At 31.1% G+C, this 23,428-nt stretch overlaps 1 protein-coding gene across 2 annotated transcripts in view; it reads right to left on the minus strand.

Annotated features, from left to right (window-relative positions):
- Positions 1-1,214: 1,214 nt before the first annotated feature.
- Positions 1,215-23,428, minus strand: part of LOC143192439 (ATP-binding cassette sub-family C member 4) — a 44,524-nt gene continuing 22,310 nt past the window's right edge. For both annotated transcript variants that reach the window (XM_076397793.1, XM_076397794.1), the window contains 19 exons: positions 17,728-17,938; positions 7,924-8,149; positions 7,702-7,858; positions 7,509-7,639; positions 7,254-7,415; positions 6,895-7,198; positions 6,474-6,789; positions 6,233-6,418; positions 5,998-6,173; positions 5,750-5,935; positions 5,455-5,677; positions 5,169-5,393; positions 4,932-5,112; positions 4,601-4,873; positions 3,898-4,054; positions 3,673-3,843; positions 3,497-3,619; positions 3,241-3,432; positions 1,215-3,184 (listed from right to left, as the gene is read on the minus strand). In XM_076397793.1, the coding sequence (XP_076253908.1) occupies positions 3,124-3,184; positions 3,241-3,432; positions 3,497-3,619; positions 3,673-3,843; positions 3,898-4,054; positions 4,601-4,873; positions 4,932-5,112; positions 5,169-5,393; positions 5,455-5,677; positions 5,750-5,935; positions 5,998-6,173; positions 6,233-6,418; positions 6,474-6,789; positions 6,895-7,198; positions 7,254-7,415; positions 7,509-7,639; positions 7,702-7,858; positions 7,924-8,149; positions 17,728-17,938 (3,661 nt within the window). In that variant the 3' untranslated portion in view covers positions 1,215-3,123. The remainder of the gene's footprint in view (positions 3,185-3,240; positions 3,433-3,496; positions 3,620-3,672; positions 3,844-3,897; positions 4,055-4,600; positions 4,874-4,931; positions 5,113-5,168; positions 5,394-5,454; positions 5,678-5,749; positions 5,936-5,997; positions 6,174-6,232; positions 6,419-6,473; positions 6,790-6,894; positions 7,199-7,253; positions 7,416-7,508; positions 7,640-7,701; positions 7,859-7,923; positions 8,150-17,727; positions 17,939-23,428) is intronic.

Below are 23,428 nucleotides of genomic sequence, written 5' to 3' on the forward strand. Positions count from 1 at the left end.
ATAGATAATTCCGGTTAAAGCTTCATAATATTAAAACTAGGTTAATTAGGGTGCACTGATAAGAGTGAATTTATGGTCTTAAGTTTGATAACGCTCAAGTTGGAAAAAAAAGAATCATCTATAGTTTCGTATAGACTGAAAAAGGTTCTAGTGAGCTACTAGAAGGTACTAGTGGCGACCCTCTAATCGAACAATCAAATATAAAAATTATTGTTTTTCATCATTTTTATATAAATCCCCGTTGTTACCTAGTTTTGATGTCTAACTGCTGAATGTTTGGGGATGATAGATAAAAGCATAAAATATAATATAATTATCTCAGTCATGCCAGCAACCAGCTTAGATCAGTGACCTAAATAAATGGTTCAGGTTATCTTACATTATAATTGTTCAAAGGACGCGTTAGGTTGTATGTTTAGTCATTGGACATTCCAATACATTGACACTTCAATAGTGGATCATGTCTTAATTTCTTTTTAATATACCTAACGAAATTATACATGTTAAATGACTGTGGCTTTATTCAAGAGAGTGACTGTACCACTTGCTGCCCATCAGATGGTATGCACATATAATGCATGTGTCATCCATTGTCACATATCGACGCAAAAATTCCGATATGTTGCTTTTAAACATAGCCAAACACTTCACACCTCAAGCATCAACACGTTCTTGTTTTTTGTCAACAAAGAGCAAATGCGGCACCCACTTTGACATAGCTCTGTCATAGCCAAATACTGATGCAATATAAAACCAACACGTTCTTTGTCGTGATATCTTTACGATGTTAGGTAACTCACGCAACTTCACTTTTCGAACGTTCAAAACGATTTTATGGATTTTTTTATGTTTTCTGGTATTACCATCACATTTGGACGTCCACTGCATTCTACATCATCGGTGTCGTCTCCAAACAATTCAGGCCTGTTCAAGATACCCAAGGTGTCCCTTTATTATACCTCGTATCTAACAAGTACTTGACACTCGCTTTCCTAAAATGCGTTTAGAACTATACGAATTATGTTCATACAACGTCTGGCGCGTGCTTGCATATGTTCTTCAAAAGTGTGTCTTCTCTTTTTCTTCAAGGGTGTTTCGCAACTAGTGTGTACCGACATTCACTTTGAACCAAGACTACTACAAATTTATGATAAATCGATAAAAACATAGCTTACCCTATACTCGTTAAATACGGGATGATATAATAAATACAATTATTTAAAAATGATCGTTTATTCTGCTGCGCTCTCTGGTTTTATATGTCTTAAAGTATATATTCATTCAACTAAAATAGAGAAAAAGGTAAATTTACTTCGACTACTAAAACACAACATAATACTCTACAAAATAACTTGAAGAATTTATCCTATATATTTCGACTTTTTGATTATTAATATTATAAGAAACACTTAATATCCCAAGTTAAGTGATAGGAAAATATATTTTAATATCCTCTAAAACACCCTGTATACAGTGTATCTACAGAAATATACTTTTAAAATTAATAGTCGCTAAGTTACCATTAAAACTATATATTATATATAATACGTAAAAACAATAAAATAAATTACCAAAATACATATAATTATAAAAATAACACATATATGATACGGATTATATAATTACTAACTGACATAGAGACAACAAAATAACGTTTTCTACAATATGTTAATGAATGTCACCCAATTAGGCACTTTATAATAGAAATAGTGAATCTTATTTCGCCCCTGAGAAAAAATAGGTATATATGCAAATAAAACTTTTGGCTAATACTTAATGTATCGAGATTCAATTCAATTTATAAAGCCAATTAAACAACATTGAATCAATATGAAGAATCACTATTTTTATAATTTAAAGTTACTGGTCAACAATATAACAGTGTAAAGTTATTGGATTGCATTCCTGTAATATCTTTGGTGTTGTAAGAGGCAAGACTGTTCCTGACGATATATTAAAACTAACACAAGAAAAAAATCCCTTTGTATATAATTAATTTGTCTAGAAATTGTCTTGTCTATTGTAGAAGTTAGAGATGAGCTATGACTCTTACAGAGCCCACTGTTTAAAAATTCGTACATTTTTGTCCCTATAACCGCCCAATTAATGGGTCACGGCCAACTACAAAAAAGACAGCTTAAAAATCAACGGTTACGGTTTTCGTGACCAAATTGCTTATAGATCGTTTCTCGAAGCGCCTGGTTATTAATAATAAAAAAATTGCACTATTTTCTTAGGACCCATGGAAAACAGTAATATTTATATAATTAATACGTCGTATAATTGTCATCACTGGTCTTTCTTCAAACAGTGCAATGCAAAGAATCTAAGAAAAGTATCAGGGACTAAAGTGGCCCACAAAAGAAGCGGTCGCGTACACTGGAAACCGGTGTTCTAAATGTCGTTATTAAGCTCATCTTTATTAGAATTGTAATATCTGTATAGAGGATATACTACGTAAATCAATAACAAACAATAAAGAAGAAAAAAGAGTTCACATTACGTGCTAAAATATGAAAAATAAAGTAATCGACACAATCATTTTTCAGTTTTACAACTTATGAACAATGAACAATATTCAACCCTCGAGGCGTTTCAGGAACTAAAGTCGCTCATAAAAGAAGCAGTCGTAGTCACTGGTAATCGGTGATCTAAATGTCGTTATTAAGTCCATCTTTATTAGCATTGTAATATCTGTATAGAGAACAAACAATAAATAAAAAGCCGACATTACGTGCTAAAATCAGAAAATTAAAGTGATCTACACAATCATTTTTCAGTATTGCAACTTATAGTATAATTAACAATATATTTAATCCTTAGGATGTTTTGTCTCTTCTCTCTTATCGGTATCGGTATTTTACAATAAAAAAAAAACATGGCAGAGATAACGACTTGCATTACAATTCAAATTATTAAACGGGTGTAAGTATAAAGAATTTATAATAATATTGAAATCACTGGTTAGTTTTGTACATAATCTCGAACAAAAGTTTTACGACAAAAATTATTAATATAAATCAAAAAATAAAATTGATCTATATCTCTTAATAATTAAATTAAAAACAATATATAAATTCAAAAATTGCTTTAAATTAAATCCATAAATTAAAGTTATTCTAACTATTGGTCTTTCTTTTCTGAAATTGTTCCATTTTGAACGACTTCTTCATCTTTAGTAGACCTTAAAAAACGAAATACTTTAGTATTAATGCTACACTAAGAATACCAGATGATTACCTTGATAATCTTTTTTCATAGGCCTCTTTGGCTGTTTGTTTTAATTTTCCTTCCATAGACGGCCCCGTTTGAGCCACCATCTTGGCAAAGTAACTGTTTGGGTTTTGAAGTAATTCGTGTGGTGATGCAAACTCTACTGCCCTACCGGCATCCATTACCAATGTTTTGTCGTAGTCCATAATCGTATTTAATCTGTGATAAGACAAATATCGTACAAAATAATATAACGTTTATATAATGTTTATATCATGTATACCTATGAGCTATTGTTATTACAGTACATTGTTCAAATGCTTCTCTAATTGTTTTTTGAATAAGTGAATCAGTCTGTCTATCTACGTTGGCGGTAGCTTCATCCATTACAAGAACTTTGTTGTTTCTAAAACAAAACACGATTACTAAGCTGAATAAGTATTTAAAAACTAGTATTACCTAACAATAGCTCTTGCTAGACATATCAATTGCCTTTGACCGGCACTGAAATTACCACCACCTTCACTTACTGGAGTATCCAAAGTGACTCCATTTTGTTTCAATTCGACACGTTCTAATGCCTTCCACAGTTGATCGTCAGAGCATTTTTCAAACGGATCTAAATTATACCTAAAATGAGAATACACTTAGCAACAAAATTATGTAACTGACAAAAAAACAAACCTCAAGCTAGCCGAAAATAATATAGGTACTTGCGGAATAATAGAAATCGACGAACGCAGAATTCTCAACCCAACTTTTCCAGTATCAACAGCATCTATAGCAACAAGGCCATCTACATCAGCTAATCTAAATAATGTGGCTACTAATGATGATTTTCCTGAAAAAAAAATTATAAATGTAAAACATAAATATCAGATATATCAAAACAAAATATGAAACTATTAAACAAGATTCTATTCTATAGTGATAAATAAAAATATTGTGTATATATATATATTTGTTATAAGAGGTGTTTTTAATTTTAAAACATTTATGTTTTCTTTCATAAAAGAATTATGCTTACTGTACAATGATGTAGTCTTAAAATTGCTACTTTAGCCAATAAGTTTATAGATACATATTATAGTATTTCACTAAAGAACATGTGTTACCTAAGGCTTGTAATATAGATATGACAAAAATAGGTTATAGATAATAAGGTTATATAATAGACAAAAAAATGTTATGGGATATTCTCAAGAACAGTATTTGAGCTTAAATATTAATATGAACATTTTCTGTTTTTTATCAGCTTGAATTCACATTCTGTTAAACAAATCCAAAATAATGAAAACTACAATTTAATTAATTAACTGGAGTTAAATGAACACCCATGAGAATAAATTTAATAATGTGTTTATTTGTTAATCATTAAAAATCATACCTGCTCCAGTTCTGCCAACAACGCCAATTTTTTCTCCTGGTTTGAATTCAACATTCAAATCTCTTATAGAAGGTGGTGAATTTCGCGAATATCTTAGGAAAGCATGTGTAAATGTGACCAATCCATTCTGTGGCCAGTCGATTGGAGGTTTATTGGCGGGTAAAGGTTCCCAAGGACCCTCTTCATCCAGTTTTGTATATTGAAGAACTCGCTCAACGCTTGTCATGGTCGATGATACTTCAGCAGATTGTCGTACCCCATATTGGAGCATTCCTGAATCAAAAGGAAAATTTCTTACCATTAAAATTACTATAACAGCTTAATTGATTACCCGTTAGAACGAGTGTTTGAGAAATTACGAGACCAACATCTCCGGCTTTGATATCTTCATCGCCAAAAACAAGAAACTGGAACGTAACAAAAGCCAAAAAAAACGTGCTTATAACGTCCAAATAAAAACCAAGAGATTCACTAATGGCTCCAAATATAAACCATGTACCGGTATGTTGGTCCTAAAACGAAAACAGTTTTATAGAAAACGCATTATGTATACATGGTATATTAATACCTGTAAAGCATCGAATTCTTGTACTATTAAATCTTGAGCTTTGAATGCTCTAATTGTTGGCAATCCATAAAGCGAGGACGAGACATGAGAGAAAACGGGAGCCCTAGTTAAACCTTCCAACCTCTTTATATCTTGAGCGGAGGTTAAATATATAACACGAGCGTACCAAAAGATTGATCCCAAGATCACAGCAGGCAGAATCATCCAAGGACTTACTATAAATACCTAAAAAATTGCAGTAGTAATACTAGTTGTGATATGACGTATTTTGCCATAATTATCATACCATTCCTAAAATACCTATCATTAGGAAGAAAATTTGTAAGGTTTCTAACACAACTTTGGGTAACATCTCGTCAACAGCACCCATGTCTTTTGAAAAACGGTTGAGAATTCGACCGCATGGGTTTGTATCAAAAAATGCCATTGGTGCTTTCAGAAGACAATTGAACATTTTATTATGTAATGCTTTGGATGAGTTCATGCAAATTTTCATAAACAATATGGATCTGAAACAATAAACATTTTACTAATCTAATTAAAATATATTGTATTAAAAAGTTAAAACAAAACCAGCTTACCTAGACGTAGTTAAAACTATGGACGCAATAATCAAAGCTGTATAAATGTATATATAACTATCTCTGTCAAGTTCAAGGTAAGAGGAACTGTTGTTAGTTACCAATGGATCAGTAAATGTATCATTAAACGAAGATTCATTTAATGCCGCTAAAATTATCTTTCTGCGTGATTCTTCATTATTAGTCCTGATAGTTAAGAATTGAATTAATAAACAATAACAATTATAATTTGTTAATAATACACTTACCAGTAATTTACCCACATATCAGACGCGTTACTTGAAATTTGGGCTATTATGAATAGAAATATTAAAAATATTAGGGTAAATATCGTTGTACCAGATCTGTAGTACTCTACATATGTTGAAGTTTTTAAGGCACCTTTTTCTAATAATTCTTCTGTTTCTTCTGGATCATCCCAACTCTAGAAATAAAAAAACGTTTTTCTCACGCTTACCAATTTTTTAAAACATATTGTCTTACAGCAAGAGATGCGATTGATTGTAAAGCTAACGATAAACCTCTATCTCTATCTTCAACTTTTGGTGTTTGTTCTCTATCCACTTTAGGATCAACAGCATGTACTTGATGCTGTTGTTCAATTTCTCTAGAAAGTACTGACAATTCTTCTTGTAACTTATCGTAAGTACCCATTTGTTCAATTCTGCCCTAAAAGATGTGGCATATTAATTATTTATTCCACTGAAATGGCAAATATATTTACATTATTTAAAACAACAATTAAATCAGCGCCCTGTAGAAACTGAACTTGATGAGTAACCAAAATTCTCGTTTTCCCTCTTAAATATCCTTGAACGCAACCCTCAAACAAATGTTTGGCCACATGAGCATCGACTGCGCTTAAAGGGTCATCGAGAAGATATATATCAGCTTCTCTATAAACGGCTCGAGCCAAAGCAACCCTTGCTCTTTGACCACCGCTCAGAGCCGCCCCTCTTTCACCAACCAACGTACGGTCGCCATGAGATAATTGTTCGAAATCTCGTTTAAGAGCACAAGCTGTTACTGCTCTCTTATACCTAAAATTTTTGTTTGTTAGAGCTTCAAAAGTTATATGTATATAATGGTAGATTAAATTAGAAATAAAAACAAAATATGTAATAAGGTAATTTCTATATTATTACCTTTCTTTAACATATGGGACACCAAATAATATGTTTTGTCTAACGCTGGATACAAACAACCATGGTTCTTGAGAAGCATATGATACACTACCCACAACTTGCAATGAACCACTGTTTAATGGTAGTTCTTGGAGTAAAGTCTGTAATAGAGAAGTCTTTCCTGATCCAACAGGTCCCACTACGCAACATAATGTTCCTGGTTTTAACTCTAAGTTTATATTTAATAGTGTTTCTACTATGGGGTTTGGCAGCCAGCTGGCTGTTGCATCGGTAAGTTTGATTAAACCAACATTAGAAACATCCACTGCAAAATTATATATAGGTATATAGATATAAATACTAATAAAATAATAATTTACCTTCACTAGATGAATCAGTATTTTCCTCTAAAGCTAAAAAGTCTTCCAGTCTCTTTATAGATACTTTGCATTCCTCATAAGTGGCTAGAGCTAATGGAAAGAATATTGCCATATACAACTGAACGGTGTTCAACAGCTGTGCCATAGAGAAAACAATATCACCTACAAAAAAAATATATAATAAATAACAGTTATCTAGAAGCCATGCAATATTAATAAATTTGTTCAATATTTTCTATGTAATTTTGTTCGTACCTTTTATATCATTTCCTAACAGGATAAAACTTATAACTGCAATATATAAAGTAGCTCTTTCTGTGAATACCATAAGAGCCAAAGAGACACCTTTAATATACGAGGTTTTTCTTACTATATCAATCTCTAACCTAAAAGATGAAATTTATTGGTATAGAGAGGAGTTGCCATTGAAATTTCGTTATGAACTTACTTTCGAGCCATTTCTACTACAAATTCAAATGGTTTCTCCCAAGCATACATCTTAATAACTTGAATTCCCGCAGTGATTTCACTCATCAACTTCACCCTGTTATCAGTTAAATGGGCTATTCTAGCTCTGAGAAATCCTTGTTTCTTTGAGAGATAACCTTCACAATTAGAGACATTATATCAGTTAAAATACCAGTAACTACTCCAAACAAATTTCACATACCTTGTACCAAAACGGCTTGAACTGTTATGGCACCCATAGCTGGTAAAGCTGCCATTCCTATATAGTAGTACATGATGTATAAAGCAATTGCACTTTGAATAGGCATGATCCAAAAATAGTGAAGAAACCATGAGGCCATATCAAATCGGATGACATCATTAGACAACAAATTAACCAACTGGCCAGCAGCAGTCTTTCCTAATGAAGCTTGGTTTAATCTCAGAAGCTGGAAGATTAATATTTATAAAAATAAATAATTAGGCTCCATTTTTAAATTAAAAAATGGGTTTTATTATAGTTTACTAAATGTGTTCTTCAATTACATAGAATACGTATATATTTTTATATTTATAAACATTTTCCAGATTACAAAGTAAAATATACATTTCTTTATTTTTATTAAATCGCCATCAATACATGTCTTTCATATTCCGTATATTCCCAGTCTCACTTTGGCCAGCAATTGGTCGCAACTATGTCAAACACCAGGGACTATTTATCTTCTAATTATCGGATTAATCTGTATGATACTGATACATATTTTCTAGGGTTGGACTGATATATTTCTTCTGAGTGAATAACATAACCATAACAACATCTATATAGAATACTTTGGGTTTACAGACTTTTAGTCAGGATTGTAATATTTTGCTTCTTTCACATGCACAATCCTGGAGAATTATAGTTTTTAATACCCTGTGTTAGAGGTCTTAAATATCGGCTATATACGTATTGCTGATGACTCATTGGCTGCCAACGCTGGTATTTTCTTAATTTATTCTTGACTCATATAGCTCAGTAATCCAAACCATGTTGTGGATATCAAAAACATCAACATGTTTATTAGCCAATATCGTCTTTACGGCCGTTCTTATAGATTTTCGAATAATTACAACTACTATGTTGAAAAGTTGCAACTTGAATTGAAAGTGAATATACTGTACTTTAAAAGAATCATTTTGATTTTATACAAAACTATTTTATGACTAAATATTTTCATGATAATTGAGAAAATTATAAACAAAAATATTTCCGTGAATACCATAAACTAAATAAACTAAATATATGTATTTTTAATAAAGTAACTAGGTCAACATACACGATACAGTCAACTAATCCTAACATTGCTCCAAATATTTCAATCTAAATGCAGTTTAGATATTGTCAACAACGTTAATCGAAAATAAAACCAAAAATACCAATACTTCATAAAAACTGATCAAATATTATTTGGTTCAAATCGATAACTATTTACCCAAGTAACGTTACCACACATAGATATAAAAGCGCGTTTTAATCGATTATAAATGTAACACTGGGACAATAAAAGATAACGTTAATTTGCATATTTATTCAAATTTCACAAATTACGATAAAAATGTAACATCATGCCACTTTCTTCGTTATTTATTTCATTTTATATTAATCATACCTTTGTTTAATTTTACATAATCACGTTACAGAAATGAATATAAATAGAATGATTTATTTTAACATAAATGATAATCTAAAGAAATTTATATAAATTTACAACATAGAAATATATTGTTTAGAAAGATTATTTATGATTTAAAAGCACTATATTTAAATGGAGCACGATTTTGGCGAATGCGCTGGCAATTCTAATAAGTTAAGTGATTGTATTTCTGTAAATTAGTAAGAATTGATTTAGAAATGAATGATATACTTCAATAAAGCAGTGTACATTGTCTCGGTGCTGCAAGTTAAGTGGATATGAACATATGCATCAATTTATAATACATATATTTCAATTCACGAGGCAATGATTTAAAACACATTTGTCTTTACGATTAAAAATTAAGTTGTGGTACAATGAAAGATCGAAATATCATTCAGGAAATACGATAAATATGCCAACAGAATACTAATTTTAACTCTATTAATATTCCACAAAAGAACGCCAGAAAAAATACTTAAATTAATACCATTAATGCACCTAAATTATTATTGCGTCATAATAAACAATTAAAAAAATAATTCCGGATAAATCTATATGAATAAATTTCAGTTTATTTACATGGTTTCCATTATATATACTTAGTAATTAAAAAAGTCAGGGATCACTAAAAAGGTCTAGATTATATTTGCGTCAGAACAATTCGCCGTCTGATCCTTCCCAGTTGAACGGTGATAAATATGAAATAAATAAATTAAAAACAGAAAAGCGGATGTTTGAAGTTACAGAGATTATAGTACTGTAACGATACGGAAAAAAATGTACATGCTTTACAAAACATTATCCGCTAAGAAGATCCCAATGTATCATTATGTGTGGATTTGTGTTGTTAAATACTCGTTAAAATAAAAAATATTGATGGATTTATCAATTAAACATGAAAACCGGAAGCACATCGACCAATCCTAGAAATAGGAATTATTTATACACATCCTGTGTGAAAAAAAAATTTATTAGAACTAAAACAATATTGAAATATTGAAAATATATTACAGACGAACAATAGAATTATTTAACGCAGATAACCGTGTATAATTGTTCAAAGTCCGCTGTCTATAACACCCTGTCATCTTTCTGGCAGATGCCACTGTGGAAAAATTCAATATTCTTGGAAGCAATCCAATTTTCCACTCGTTATCTACTTCCCGTAAGATTCACTACAAATAGATATTGAAACACATGATAATCAAAAAGTTTGAAGTTTTGCCTGATGAATATGACGGTCTAGGTCAGATCTTGAGAAAAACTACCGTTAAATTTCGATATGTTCAGAGCCAATTTGCTCCAACGCAAACGATTAATTGTGGTTTACAACGATGGGAGCGCCATTGTGTTCGAATTCAATCATAATCAAGTATCACACCCATTTGACAATGACAGCAATAATGGGCTTAGGTATTTAAATGAGATGCTGCAAATTTTAGTATAACAATTGCTGCGATTGTATTTAGATAAAATTACAACAGCTACATTTGCAAATGACATCGCTGACTATTAACCGTTAAAAATTATCATTGAGAAGCTACATATAAACTGAAAATATCTACTAGTCTGACACATAACTAGACAAAAAACTGTGTGACCAAAATCTGACCCTATCAACTTTATAAATAAAGCCATAAAGTCATAATAAATGACACTCAAACTGCACTTGTTAACTTAGTTAGCTATTTGAGTATTACTCTAGAAATATCAGACTCCGCTCCCAAGCCCACTAACAAGAAAAGAAATTATCTAAGTACACGAAACAATATAAATCTACTTTGTGAATGTTCTTCATGGTATAAATTAAAATAATTTTAGATCGGCAAAAATGCGTATAAAAAAGAATGAGACATTATAATACCCCAATTATATTCTAAACATCACCAATCATCGGAGGTCATCGAACTCGAAAGGAATGTATCAGCTTCACGAAAGCATTGTCTTTTATAGGCCAGTTCGTTGTGCTGTCGCTTTAGACTCTATCCAAGAAGTTTTTTCTTCTTTAACAATCCTATGCCTGGATAAGATCACTCCATTTTGTTTAAATCAATATGTGTGGTTTGCAATATTTTGATTCACAACTAAAATCCTAGAATACTTGCTTGGTTCTTCTACCATTCAGTTTTGTTTGCAGTTTATAATTGCTTCCATTTTTTGCTTCCAAAGAATAACTTTTCAAGAAAGAAACTGATTAGTATTGAACCTCTGGCAGTGGAACAGCACCCTACTACTAGAGAGAAGTTTAGTGCAAACGATTATAGACTGGCCAAAAGGCGAGGCCTCCAAATAAAGACTGGTAAGGTATCCGAAACAGCAGTCAGTTTTCCTAATTGAGCTAAGAAGGAAAAAATGAATTACACAGAAAAAATTAAAGAAGACCTCGACTCCCAATGATGTATCAATCATATCCAATGATGAAAAAACAAAAGCAGAAAAACCCATACTATTGGTTCAAATCAAAAGCGAAACGACACATATTCAAAGTCAGAAAGTACAAATATACAACTAGAAATCAAGCATCATAGTCGCTCAATACTACATCAATGTTCAATACTGCCAGATCTACTGGCATTCCTTAATTAAGCACAAAGTCCTATCAATCTCTGTGAAACGCAGAACCGTCCATGCCATCAGAAATGCCATGGCTGTGTTACAAAACCTGACCAAGCAAGATAACAAAAACATATATGCATCCAAATTGATCATAACACAATTATATCAAATCCAATCCAGAAGCCTAACAACAATGTTCTTGGTCCTGCATAACTGAAACACTTACTGAAAAAAGTTTTCATGAGAGGTGGTCAAATTTTTTCCTTCAAAAATAAATATAATAAAATAAAATAAGCAACAATTATAATAATAAAAGTCAAGGGTCATCAAAACAACGATAAAAACACTCGCCACACGAAGTTACATCAAAAAATCTATAGGAATTAGCGGAAATATTATTATAATTAACTGTTATAAGGCTTATTAGTCGTTTTCATGGTTATTTTTATCACCAATAAATACATATTTGGGGAATCTAATTTTGAGCTCAAAATATTTTCTAATAAATTTTAACTTATAGTATTCAAGCAAAGGAAAAAGAAGTATTGTTAGTGTTCTTTGATACATTAGAATTAGTCAACCATCGAGGCATCGAAATGGACATTGTAGTTCAAGTCAAGGGTCATCAAAACAACGATGAAAACACTCGCCACATGAAGTTACATAAAAAAATCTATAGGAATTAGCGGAAATATTATTATAATTAACTGTTATAAATCTTATTAGTCCTTTTCATGGTTATTTTTATCACCAATAAGTACATATTTGGGGAATCTATTTTGAGCTCAAAATATTTTCTAATAAATTTTAACTTATGGTATTCAAGTAAAGGAAAAAGAAGTATTGTTAGTGTTCCTTGATACATTCGAATTTGTCAACCATCGAGGCATTGAAATGGACATTGTAGTTCATCATCAAATTAGCAAAGAGTCATGAATAATGAGTTCTTCAATATATAAATATCGAAGTTAACTAATCAACCAAACTCCTTGATAATATCAATGTGACAAGTATTTAGGAAATTCAATAAGTGAAAAAGTATATACATAAAAATAGAGTGCATTTAAAATAACGAAAAACCTCATTAAGATTGATTTTTATGCAGATGTATTTCATTGTGGTTAAAAAAATAATCTCGTAACAATATCATGTCTCAATAATGGAAATTAATAATTCATGATCACTACATTGACGTTAAAGAAATTCATATAAAAATGCCATACCAGAAATTGTTATAAATATTTAGTAATTCGGTTAATCAACTCGATTTTTTAATTAGTAAAACAAACAAACAGTAAAAATGTAGTTTTATAGAAGCCGAATCCTCAGTGAAAGCATTTTAAATATTAGCTTAATTTTCACGGACGATAAAACAATATATTACTGGATGTCTCCGCAAGTAAAAAAAAGGTCAAAGATAAACGGCATTATTTTAATTTTTAAACATACATGTATATTTACATGTATTTGGCAATAATAATCGTAATTCAAATAAGAGATAAATTGTTGTCGTCACTCTGAACCAAAAACAAACATTTTCAGTGCTCTTTATATAAAAATGCGTATATTTAATAGCTTTGGTTAATATGCAAAAAATGCTATTAAGTGTTTGCAGGAGTTTTGATCAGCGATATGTATTGGTGAAAATGAGCAATCATTATTCTCTCGTTCCAATTTTATTCTTCATCCAACACATTTTGAAACTTATGTTCGAAGACAACAAATCAGACAGTTTAACAGTAATAATTATTTATGTATATACAGATATATTAGACAAATTAATCTCTTCCTTTAATGACTTAATTTTATCATTTAATTAATCTTCAATTCACATTTAATTCAATTTTAACAATTATTTCTATGCAATTTAATACCGTTTAAATTGCTTGTTTCTATCAAAAACCTTTTTTTGAGCAATTTCTATAGAGCTCACAAAAATTTTATTTCTATGATGGTAATCCAAATCAAAATCAAAAAAAGTACCACCTATTATATAGATTAAAACATATGCGACCAAGAAAGATCAAGAAAGTGTTTCCAGTTTGGTATTTATTAATTTGTCTTAAATATATGCTTTTCTTAATTATTTTCATTCAAACAAAGTAATAAAATATAAAAATTTAAGTTAATTAAAAGCTACTTTATTAGATATTATATTTATACAATTTTATACAATCTGAATTGCTTATTAGTATCAAGAATCCCTTGTCAGTATTCAGGAATGTTGTTTTAGAGAATCTACATTTGCAAAGAAAAAGCTCGCAATACTATTTCTTCCAGTAATTGTAACACAATCTACAGATGGCTTCCAAGAAATGTTATTTTTATGATGGTAACGCAAATTTAAATTTATATCAAATAGTTTTTGCATTTGACATAACCTAACATAATATTAGATAATGAATATACCAGGATAATCAAAAGTATTTAACCTAATGAAGAAAATCTTGATTAAAATACCGTACTCGCCATAGTCATGTAAATAGTTGAAATTATCTTATCTATTTAACTAATTTATCGTATTTTAATGAAACACATTTATTTACTACATATTACAAACACAAACACATTTAAGTAACATACTTAAAACTTAAAACTATAGTTGCCCTTTAGCAGAAATGTTATCTGTAACTATCTTATAGATAAAGAACCAGTTATGTCATAGTAACTGATAACAATAATATAATATTTAACATGCTTTCAAATTTGAATACACTTAAAAACATAATTTTGGAGATACATTTTGGCGTTACCAACTGATAGCGATAATCAGCCGATAAAAGATCACATTTATATTTGCTTAAATATAATTTTCGACTTTGTACTAGGTTGTTCTGAAGTTCGTAGAAATTAAATGATCATTTCCGGAAATGAGAATAAAAAATAAATAAAAAGACGGATTTATAAATGTAAAAATGTTAAATGATTTTTTTTCTAGTATAAACCGAATCTTTTTCTTCTTGCATTCCAAAAAAATTTTCAAATGATATATGGTCTTCACCTGTAATATATGGAACTTCACCTGTTTCAAAATGCATTAATTATTTATAGTGTAACGACCGCTACGACCCTTTAGGCCCCCACGCATTCACCTACAGCAAGGTCAAAGGTAGGCAACGCCGGTGGATTGGTACCATGCGGTTCCCGGCTATAAAATACCACCACGACGACGTCTCGCTCTCTTTTCTCTTCTCTACCCCTTGCAACTGTACAATTCCAGAGCGCTACCGTACTTCCTTTACCTAACCTCATATCCTGTCAATTTTCCCGTCGACCACATGCATCAATTTAAATCGAAATAAACAAGTATTTCTTCAATCCGTGTTTTTAGTTCTCGTCCAAATTCCTTCCACAAAATAATAGTGAGTGTTCGGACAAACAATCGCAACGAAAGCCACACATTCCGACCGACCGACCTACCAGACGAACATTTCTACAGTAGTAAAGTATCGAATTATATAATTTTATAATAATTGATATCTTCTGGGCTTCAACCATAATCTCTTTAATATATATTGGCGTCACTGTAGAGACAAATTGTAGGACTACCAATAATATATCAATAAATAAAAAAGATCCACGTTTGTCGTTTGTGATCATTCGTTTAAATAATGGCTAGATTTCATTTCGCTTTAGTAGCAGATTATAATGGAAACTTCATTAAATTCTTCACTACTAAGTCAGGTGAAAACCATGTGTGCAATTTATTTTGGTATAACAGGTTAATTCAAAATTATAGCGACCCTCCAACTTTTCGATACCATTTTTGTAGTACGATATTCCTTTGCTTCAGGTCTCCGTTTCGGCGATCACCTCTTCATTCGACGAAAATTTCTTCCTTGCGAGCATTCTTTTGAGATATGAAAACAGGAAATAGTCGCCGGGAGCCAGATCTGGAGAATCGATGGATGAGGCAGCAAGGAATCCATAAAATGATCGAAGCCCAATTCATGGATTTTTGCCATCGTTTTCACTGACACGATTTCGTACTTCAAACGGTCCAATAACTCTATGTAATAGTCGCTGTTGATGGTTCTTCCTTTTCAAGGTAGTCAATGAAAATTATTCCATGCGCATCCCAAAATACAGACGTCATAACCTTGCCAACCGACTGTTGCGTTTTCCCACGCTTTGGAGCGGGTTCATCGTGTACAGTCCACTCGGATGACTGTCGATTGGACTTCGGAGTGAAATTGTGAAGTCATGTTTCATCCGTTGTCACATATCGACGCAAAAACTCGGGTTTATTACGCTTGATCATCTTCAAACACTGCTCCGAATCATCAGCTCGTCGTTGTTTTTGGTTAAAAGTGAGCTCGAGCGGCACCCACTTTGCACATGGCTTTCTCATACCCACATATTCCTGAATGATATGATGTACACGTTCAGTTGATATCTCTAGTGTGTCTGATATTTCATTCAATTTCAATTTACGGTCATTCAAAATCATTTTCTGGATTTTTTTAATGTTTTCGTCAGTAACAACCTCTTTTGGGAGTCCACTGCGTTCACCGTCTTCGGTGCTCATTTCACCATGTCTAAACTTAGCATACCAATCCTTGATATTTGATTTTCCTGGGGCAGTGTCCGGAAACCCGGCATCAAGCCAAGTTTTTGTTTCAACTGTATTTTTTCTCTTCAAAAAGCAATATTTTATCAACAAACGAGATTCCTTTTTATCCATTTTTTTACAATAACAAATGTTGCTTCACTCAAAATGCTATAACTCGCAAAATAATGATCCGATAGCTGTCAAATTTATACACGCTTCTTTTAAGGGTTAGGGCTAACTAAAAAACATACGGATTTAATTCTAGTAGGACTTTTCAATTCACCTGCTATTGTTTTATGGATGATATTTAGCTCCGTGTGATATAATAATCAGTCTACGTTGATATTTTACAGAATTTAATCGAATTTATCACTGGTAAGGCGGCCAAAGTGGGGTTCATTCATTTGAGTTCAACATTCATAAAAAAACTGGCCAACATGCAGAAAGTCAGAAGAACATCAGAATGAAGCGAACAAAACCAGACGAATATGTTTAGTGTATAAGTATATTCTTAACTCTAGGTTAAGTAGTTTGGTTTTATTTTAATTTGTGAAATAGTTATATACTACCGCCTTGCTTGTGTATTGATGCAAGTACAACAGAACAGTAGTAATAAATTAATTTGTAAATTAAGATTGTACTAAGCATATCTAATATAAGATGTAATTAATTTAAAAAAAATCATAAAGAAAACCTGCAAACAGATCCCGACGATGGTAGTTATTTAACCAATTATTCCTATAAACACAACACAATTTTCATATTCATATATCGCTTTATTAAGTAAATAATCTAATCTGCATTAATTTCTTTCAGTTCAAGCCAATAATTCATCAATATTTCACTAATATCTGGTTATCTTCAAAAAACATTACATTTTTACACAATACATTTTTCATAACGCCTTAAATTTCCAAAAAAAACCTGAAAACTAATTCACAATCTTTATAATTTAAAAACTAATAGGAAATACTTTTATATATAATAGGAAAACTGATTCTAAGTAACTTGCATATTTACTATTACGCACTATTTGGCTTGTGTAGTCGTATTATTTATAAAATCAATGAATTGAGTATTTAATCAGTTAATAATAGTGAATCATTGTCAGGCTTTATCTATTATCTGTTACTTTTTTACGATATATTACAAAACGTATTACAAACAATATTTAAATCAATACATAAGTTTTGTTAGTCAAAATTACTATAGACCATCAAATTAAAGCAAAATTTACCTTTCTGTAGATTAAAGAACATGCAGCCACTCTCACTCTCATTCCTATTCGTTGTACGCCCAAGTTGCAGTAGTGTTCCAGAATTACTTTCATGAAGGAAAGGCCCACCACACCTCCACCCAGGATCCAACCCCATTCTTTATGTAAAAAACTCTCCTTGGGGTTCTCGTAAAATTTGATATATTCGGCTAATACTATGGGAATGAGTAACCTGAAACAAAAACAAAATGATATAGAAAGACAATTTCAGTTATTCGATTAATCGTTTCAAAATCAATTTTATATCAATCAATCAAGAATAGACTTTTATTCTTGTAATAGCAGTGAATAAACATGGCAATTAAATGCTTCCGGCAAAATACAAAGATTTACAATAACATGGCTACAGAGCCATAATTTATTGAAAACAAATTAACTAAAGAGGTATACTAGAATAGTGGCTATTTCTACATGGTCCCAGTCGACATTCAGTAAACTTCGACAGTTTTTGCCTGATTTTGCGACGTTGCTATTTACAACCAATCGAGAGGTAGAATCCGATGAACTACGCCAACCAATTTTGTTTTGACTGACTGGTAATAGCTCTAGTAGTTTATAGAGTCTATCCAATAAAAAAAGCCAATGCACGTCATCAAATTATATGAGGTAATCACGTCGCAATGTCACTTCATTAACTTAGAACTTTATTTTACACATCAGAAGGTGCGCCGGTTTGCAACTTATAATTATAATTACTGACGTCTTTTTTTGTGGACATTTAACAACAGGGTCGGCCAGTACCACAAAAAATGATTTGTAAATATTCTTTAAAAAACTTTTATAGTTTTAATATGAAGAGGCATATAAGGAAATTTCATCCTATTCAATTTTTATTTCAATATTGTAAAGTGGATTCAGTTTTATACCAAATTAATTATATTTTGGACATAATTGACCTTTCGAGCTAAAAGTGCTTGTTGACCATATAGAATCATTCTATAACCTTAAAATTAAACAAGTAACACTGAAGTTTTACTTGCTTGAATATTTTGAAGCGTGGAAAGATAATATTGAAAGATCCAACCAATCAATCATTATCACAATATTCGCAATATTAATATTGCGGGTTTCTATTTTACTAAAAATATTACCACTTCTAAATTCCAGTATAATCTATCGTTAATTTATAATGCATTTATTATATTATAGAAGACAACAATTGTACGAAACATGTTAAGTTGAATTGCAAATGAAATTTTAGGTTAATTTGTGAATTTAAGATAATTTATTCTATTTATATCGAAGAACTGGCAACGTCGCGTGCCAGGCGTTTTAAGAATTAGGGTCTTGTGTACACTGGGTCACAATTGAAAAGCCTAATTCGCTGAAAGATTTTCTGACAATTAGCAAAACATGATCATTATCAGTCCATGAGAGTTAATATAATTAATATTGATTCAGGCCAATTAGAAATAAAGCCTCAAGATAAAACACACCATATAGGTCTTAGTCAAATATGCGAAGGTAGCTGTAGAGTAGAGAATATACAATAAAAAATATGTGCTGTAACCATGTTTATATGGTTAGAAAGAGTACTAACTCTTGGAGATTAAATAGCATTTGCTAACTTTGCATTAGGGCAAAGTGCATGTTGAATGTAAATATAACAAAAGAACCCTACATCACACAACTACTGTGAATGTATAATTAAGTGTAGTTTAAGTCTTTAAATAATATATGTATTAGATGTAAGCACAATAATCTTAAATAAATTAGACATACTTATTGTTTTTGTTTGATTATTTTATTTATACCAATGAAATACTACATAATATACCATTATTAATAATAAATAAATAGCTATATATTTTTTCTGTGTATTATTCGACCTAAAATAATTAATATTATCGTCTACGTAACATATATTTTCGATAAGAAACCGCTCAAATGATTTGAAGTTAGAAAGAAGTGCGCATGTGTTATTTTGGAACAAGCTAGACTGTTTTAATTTATGTTGGTATTTAGACCTAGTGACATAGTCACAAGATTGGGTAAGAGATTAAGTTAACGATTTGCCAATCAATAGGCCTAATTCTTGAGGACCAGGGTTCAAAGACCCACGTTAAGCAGTAAATTTAGATAAACCAAAGTTGATAAAAAGGACACTTTAAGAGATATAATTAAAACATTATCCAATATCACCACTACATAATATTTAAATCATAAATGTAAATTAATTCTAACAACAAAAATGACTGACTGAAATAAAAATAGAAATTCAACTGAAATATTTTCATTCATGCACAAGACCGATGCCAATGCCAAAACGTATTTTTAACGAGATTTGTTAGTCACAGGCGGATATGGTGACAACAATCCATGGTCTGGATAACTCAACGATAGGGTGGAAAATTTGAAGAAGATTCGAAGCTCCATATAATGCTAGTGCTAATACGATAACAACCAGCACTAAATAATACAACAATAAACTCGGTGAATCTGCCACGTATTAATTATAAATTGTTTGGCCAACCATTGATATTGACTAATGCCTTTGTTGACTTTCTAATTTTATATTTTATATTAGTTTTTAATTAGCCTGCCCATACCGGTGTGTACTTATTTCATTTCTACGAAATGCTGAAATACACAACGTAGATATAACTGCAACTTTTTGCGCAGATATAAACGCCTATATAACTATTTCTAAAGAATAAAATTAACCGCAGCATCTTTATGTATCCTGCATTATATATATATCGCTATTAAGACAGGCTGAAAAGTCCCGGGCAAAACAAAGAAAACGCGTTTTTTTTTTTGTTCAAAATTGGCTTTATCATCATTGTAACCTCTGCATCAAGAGTCACACAATCATACCGGCAGCGCTCTAACATTTCAATACCACTTTTGTAGAACGATTTATTTTTTGTCTCAAAATAGGCCTCCGTTTCAGCGATAAGCTCTTCATTCGAACGAAATTTCTTACCGGTAAGCATTTTTTTGAGGTCTGCGAACAGCCAGCAGTCACTGGGCGCAAAATCTGTCGAATACGGTGGATGTGCAAGCAATTCGAAGTTCATGTTGTTTTGCTTGTCTTGATGTAACAAATTGTATAGTATTCGTATATTAATTGTATTTTTTTCTTTGCCATATGCAGTCGTTTCTTTGCAATTTTGGACTTCAAACGCTCCAATAACACTACATAATATTCACTGTTGATAGTATTTATCTTCTAAAGATAGTCAAGGAATATTACACCTCGCACATCCTAAAATACCGAGACCATAACCTTTCCAACCGATTATTGTGCTTCCGGGCGCTCTGGACGAAGTTCACCAGTTGCTGCCTACTCAGATGATGATCATTTTGATTTCAGAGTGAAGTGATGAATCCATGTTTCACCCATTGTCATATATCAACGCAAAATTTCCGGTTAATACGTTTAAACATGACCAAACGCTGCTCAGAATCATCAACAAGTTCTTGTTTTTGGTCAACAGTGAGCACACGTGGCACCTACTTTGAAGAAAGCTTTTTGATCGTTAAATGCTCATGCAATATAAAACCAACACGTTCTTTTGATATCTTTATCTTAGCTAATTCACGCAATTTCTCTTTTCGATCATTCAAAATGATTTTGTGGATTTTTTGATGTTTTTTAGTGTTTTGGATTTGGATGTCCACTACGACGACGTTTCAGTCAGCAAATCATCGTTTTATTGTAGTTTCTGATGAAGCGGAGTCCTTATGACACTTTTCAAGCCATTCCTTCACTTGAACGGTATTTTTTCCCATCAAGAAGCACTGTAAAATTAAAACAAAATTTTTGATCCATTGTTTTGAAAATAATAAAAGTAGTGTCACTCTTAGCACAATAACTCACAAACTTATGAGTAGAATATCATGAAATGTTAACAGCTTTCTTTTGAAGGTTAGTACTGAGTGAAAAAGCGGTGAATGCAATAAAACTAGCGCTATCTATGTGTTGTGTCCGGGACTTTTCAGCCCATGTGCTCTATCAACTATATGGTCTCGAATTTTTAGCAATATCTGATAACGATAACAGTGGTTTCGTTGGAACTGTGTTAGTATTACATTAAATTTCATTGTAATTACAACTTTCTCAAGCTTTTTAACTTTTGAAACTACTCCTTTTTAAAGACTGTTCATGCACCTTTATTATTCAAAGTCGTTCCGTGAACTTTCTTGACTATTTCTGGCGTACATACTTGAAACTACGTGCTCTAACCTTTCATTAACTGATCAATAGTTGATCATAATTAATTAATTAAGCTGAATTAAATTTAACGATATACTTAGTTTTATATAGTTTAGTTTACTATACACAGAAAGTGTTCAGAGTTTTATTTTGGTTATCAAAATATTCTGAATGTGTATAACGTTAAAAGATTTACTTAATAATTTAGTAAGATGCCGAACTATAAAAGGCAACCCTCAACCTACACAGGTGGAGAAGTGGACTCTGAATTACTACTTGTAATTAACTCTAAAACTTATACGTTTGTAATATGACAGGTGATGCTTTTTCATTGGATACATGTGTTCACAGAGTGATATACCATAAAAATATTGCGTTATAAAAAATTACAATGTGTTAATTAAAGTGCTTATGCTACAAATATGAAACTGTTGATATAATTGCAAACTTTACACTATGTATCATATTATAGTATTTACAAATAACAGTTCTGTATATGTTTAATTCAAACACACTACAGCTGATGCAATTTTTATTTGTAAATTGGTAATTTTAAGACGCAAAAATGATTAAAACGTAAGATTGCACTAGTATTCAAAAGAATGAAAGTTACAACTGTGATCCAAAAACTTTTAAAAGTAAATAAATAAAAAAATTAATTTCTTATGCGAGACCAAACTGTCTACAAGGACTATTAGTGAGTGAAGTTATTTGTATCAAAATACCGAAATTATATGTATGTATACCCCATACATTATGGTTTCTTGGCAATTTTTTTATTAAAAATGTAAATGAGATCATTCCTGAACTGTCCTATTCACCTGTTTTAGCACGGTGGGTCTTCTGGGTATTATTTCTCCAGTCTTCATATATTTTTTCATCTACTTTATAAATTTTTCAGGAATTTCTCAACATAGTTTCCTTTAATACTACAGTTAATAATACATTATTCCAAGTATAATTTATTATTCACTATGTAGCGCTTGTTATTCTAAAACATTTATATTACATTTGTTGATTCATTCAGTTTCTCAGTGAATAATTGTTTTGAAATTCATCAATAACCATTCTTAACTTCACAAGTTTCGAACTGTTAAAGTTTAAAAATGGATAGAAAAGAAGATGTGTTGATTTAAAAAAAAACAAACCAAAATACATTGATTTCGATTTCTGAACATTAATACGAAAACAAAATCGATTAAACTCCAAGAAAAAAACCGTCCAAACGAAATTTAATTAATTATTTTAATGTTTAGGATTGCTTTTTGTACTGGTAAAATAACGAATTTCAAATCTAATCTGACATCAAAATAAATGTGCGTTGCGAAATAAATTACAACAAACAATAAGCTTTGTTTGTTTAAACACACTTAATTGCTGTTATAGGCATCATAAATTGTGCTTATGATCCACGACAAACAATGATGTTGATTAAAACATATCATACTTTTAAGGAGTGACAAGTTAGTTTTTGCAAATCGGCTAAATTTCAAGGGCAAGGCC

This window comes from Rhynchophorus ferrugineus, unplaced genomic scaffold (genome assembly GCF_030347505.1).
Source record: "Rhynchophorus ferrugineus isolate W39M unplaced genomic scaffold, kcgeb_rfMv2 rfM3, whole genome shotgun sequence".
NCBI lineage: Eukaryota > Metazoa > Arthropoda > Insecta > Coleoptera > Curculionidae > Rhynchophorus > Rhynchophorus ferrugineus.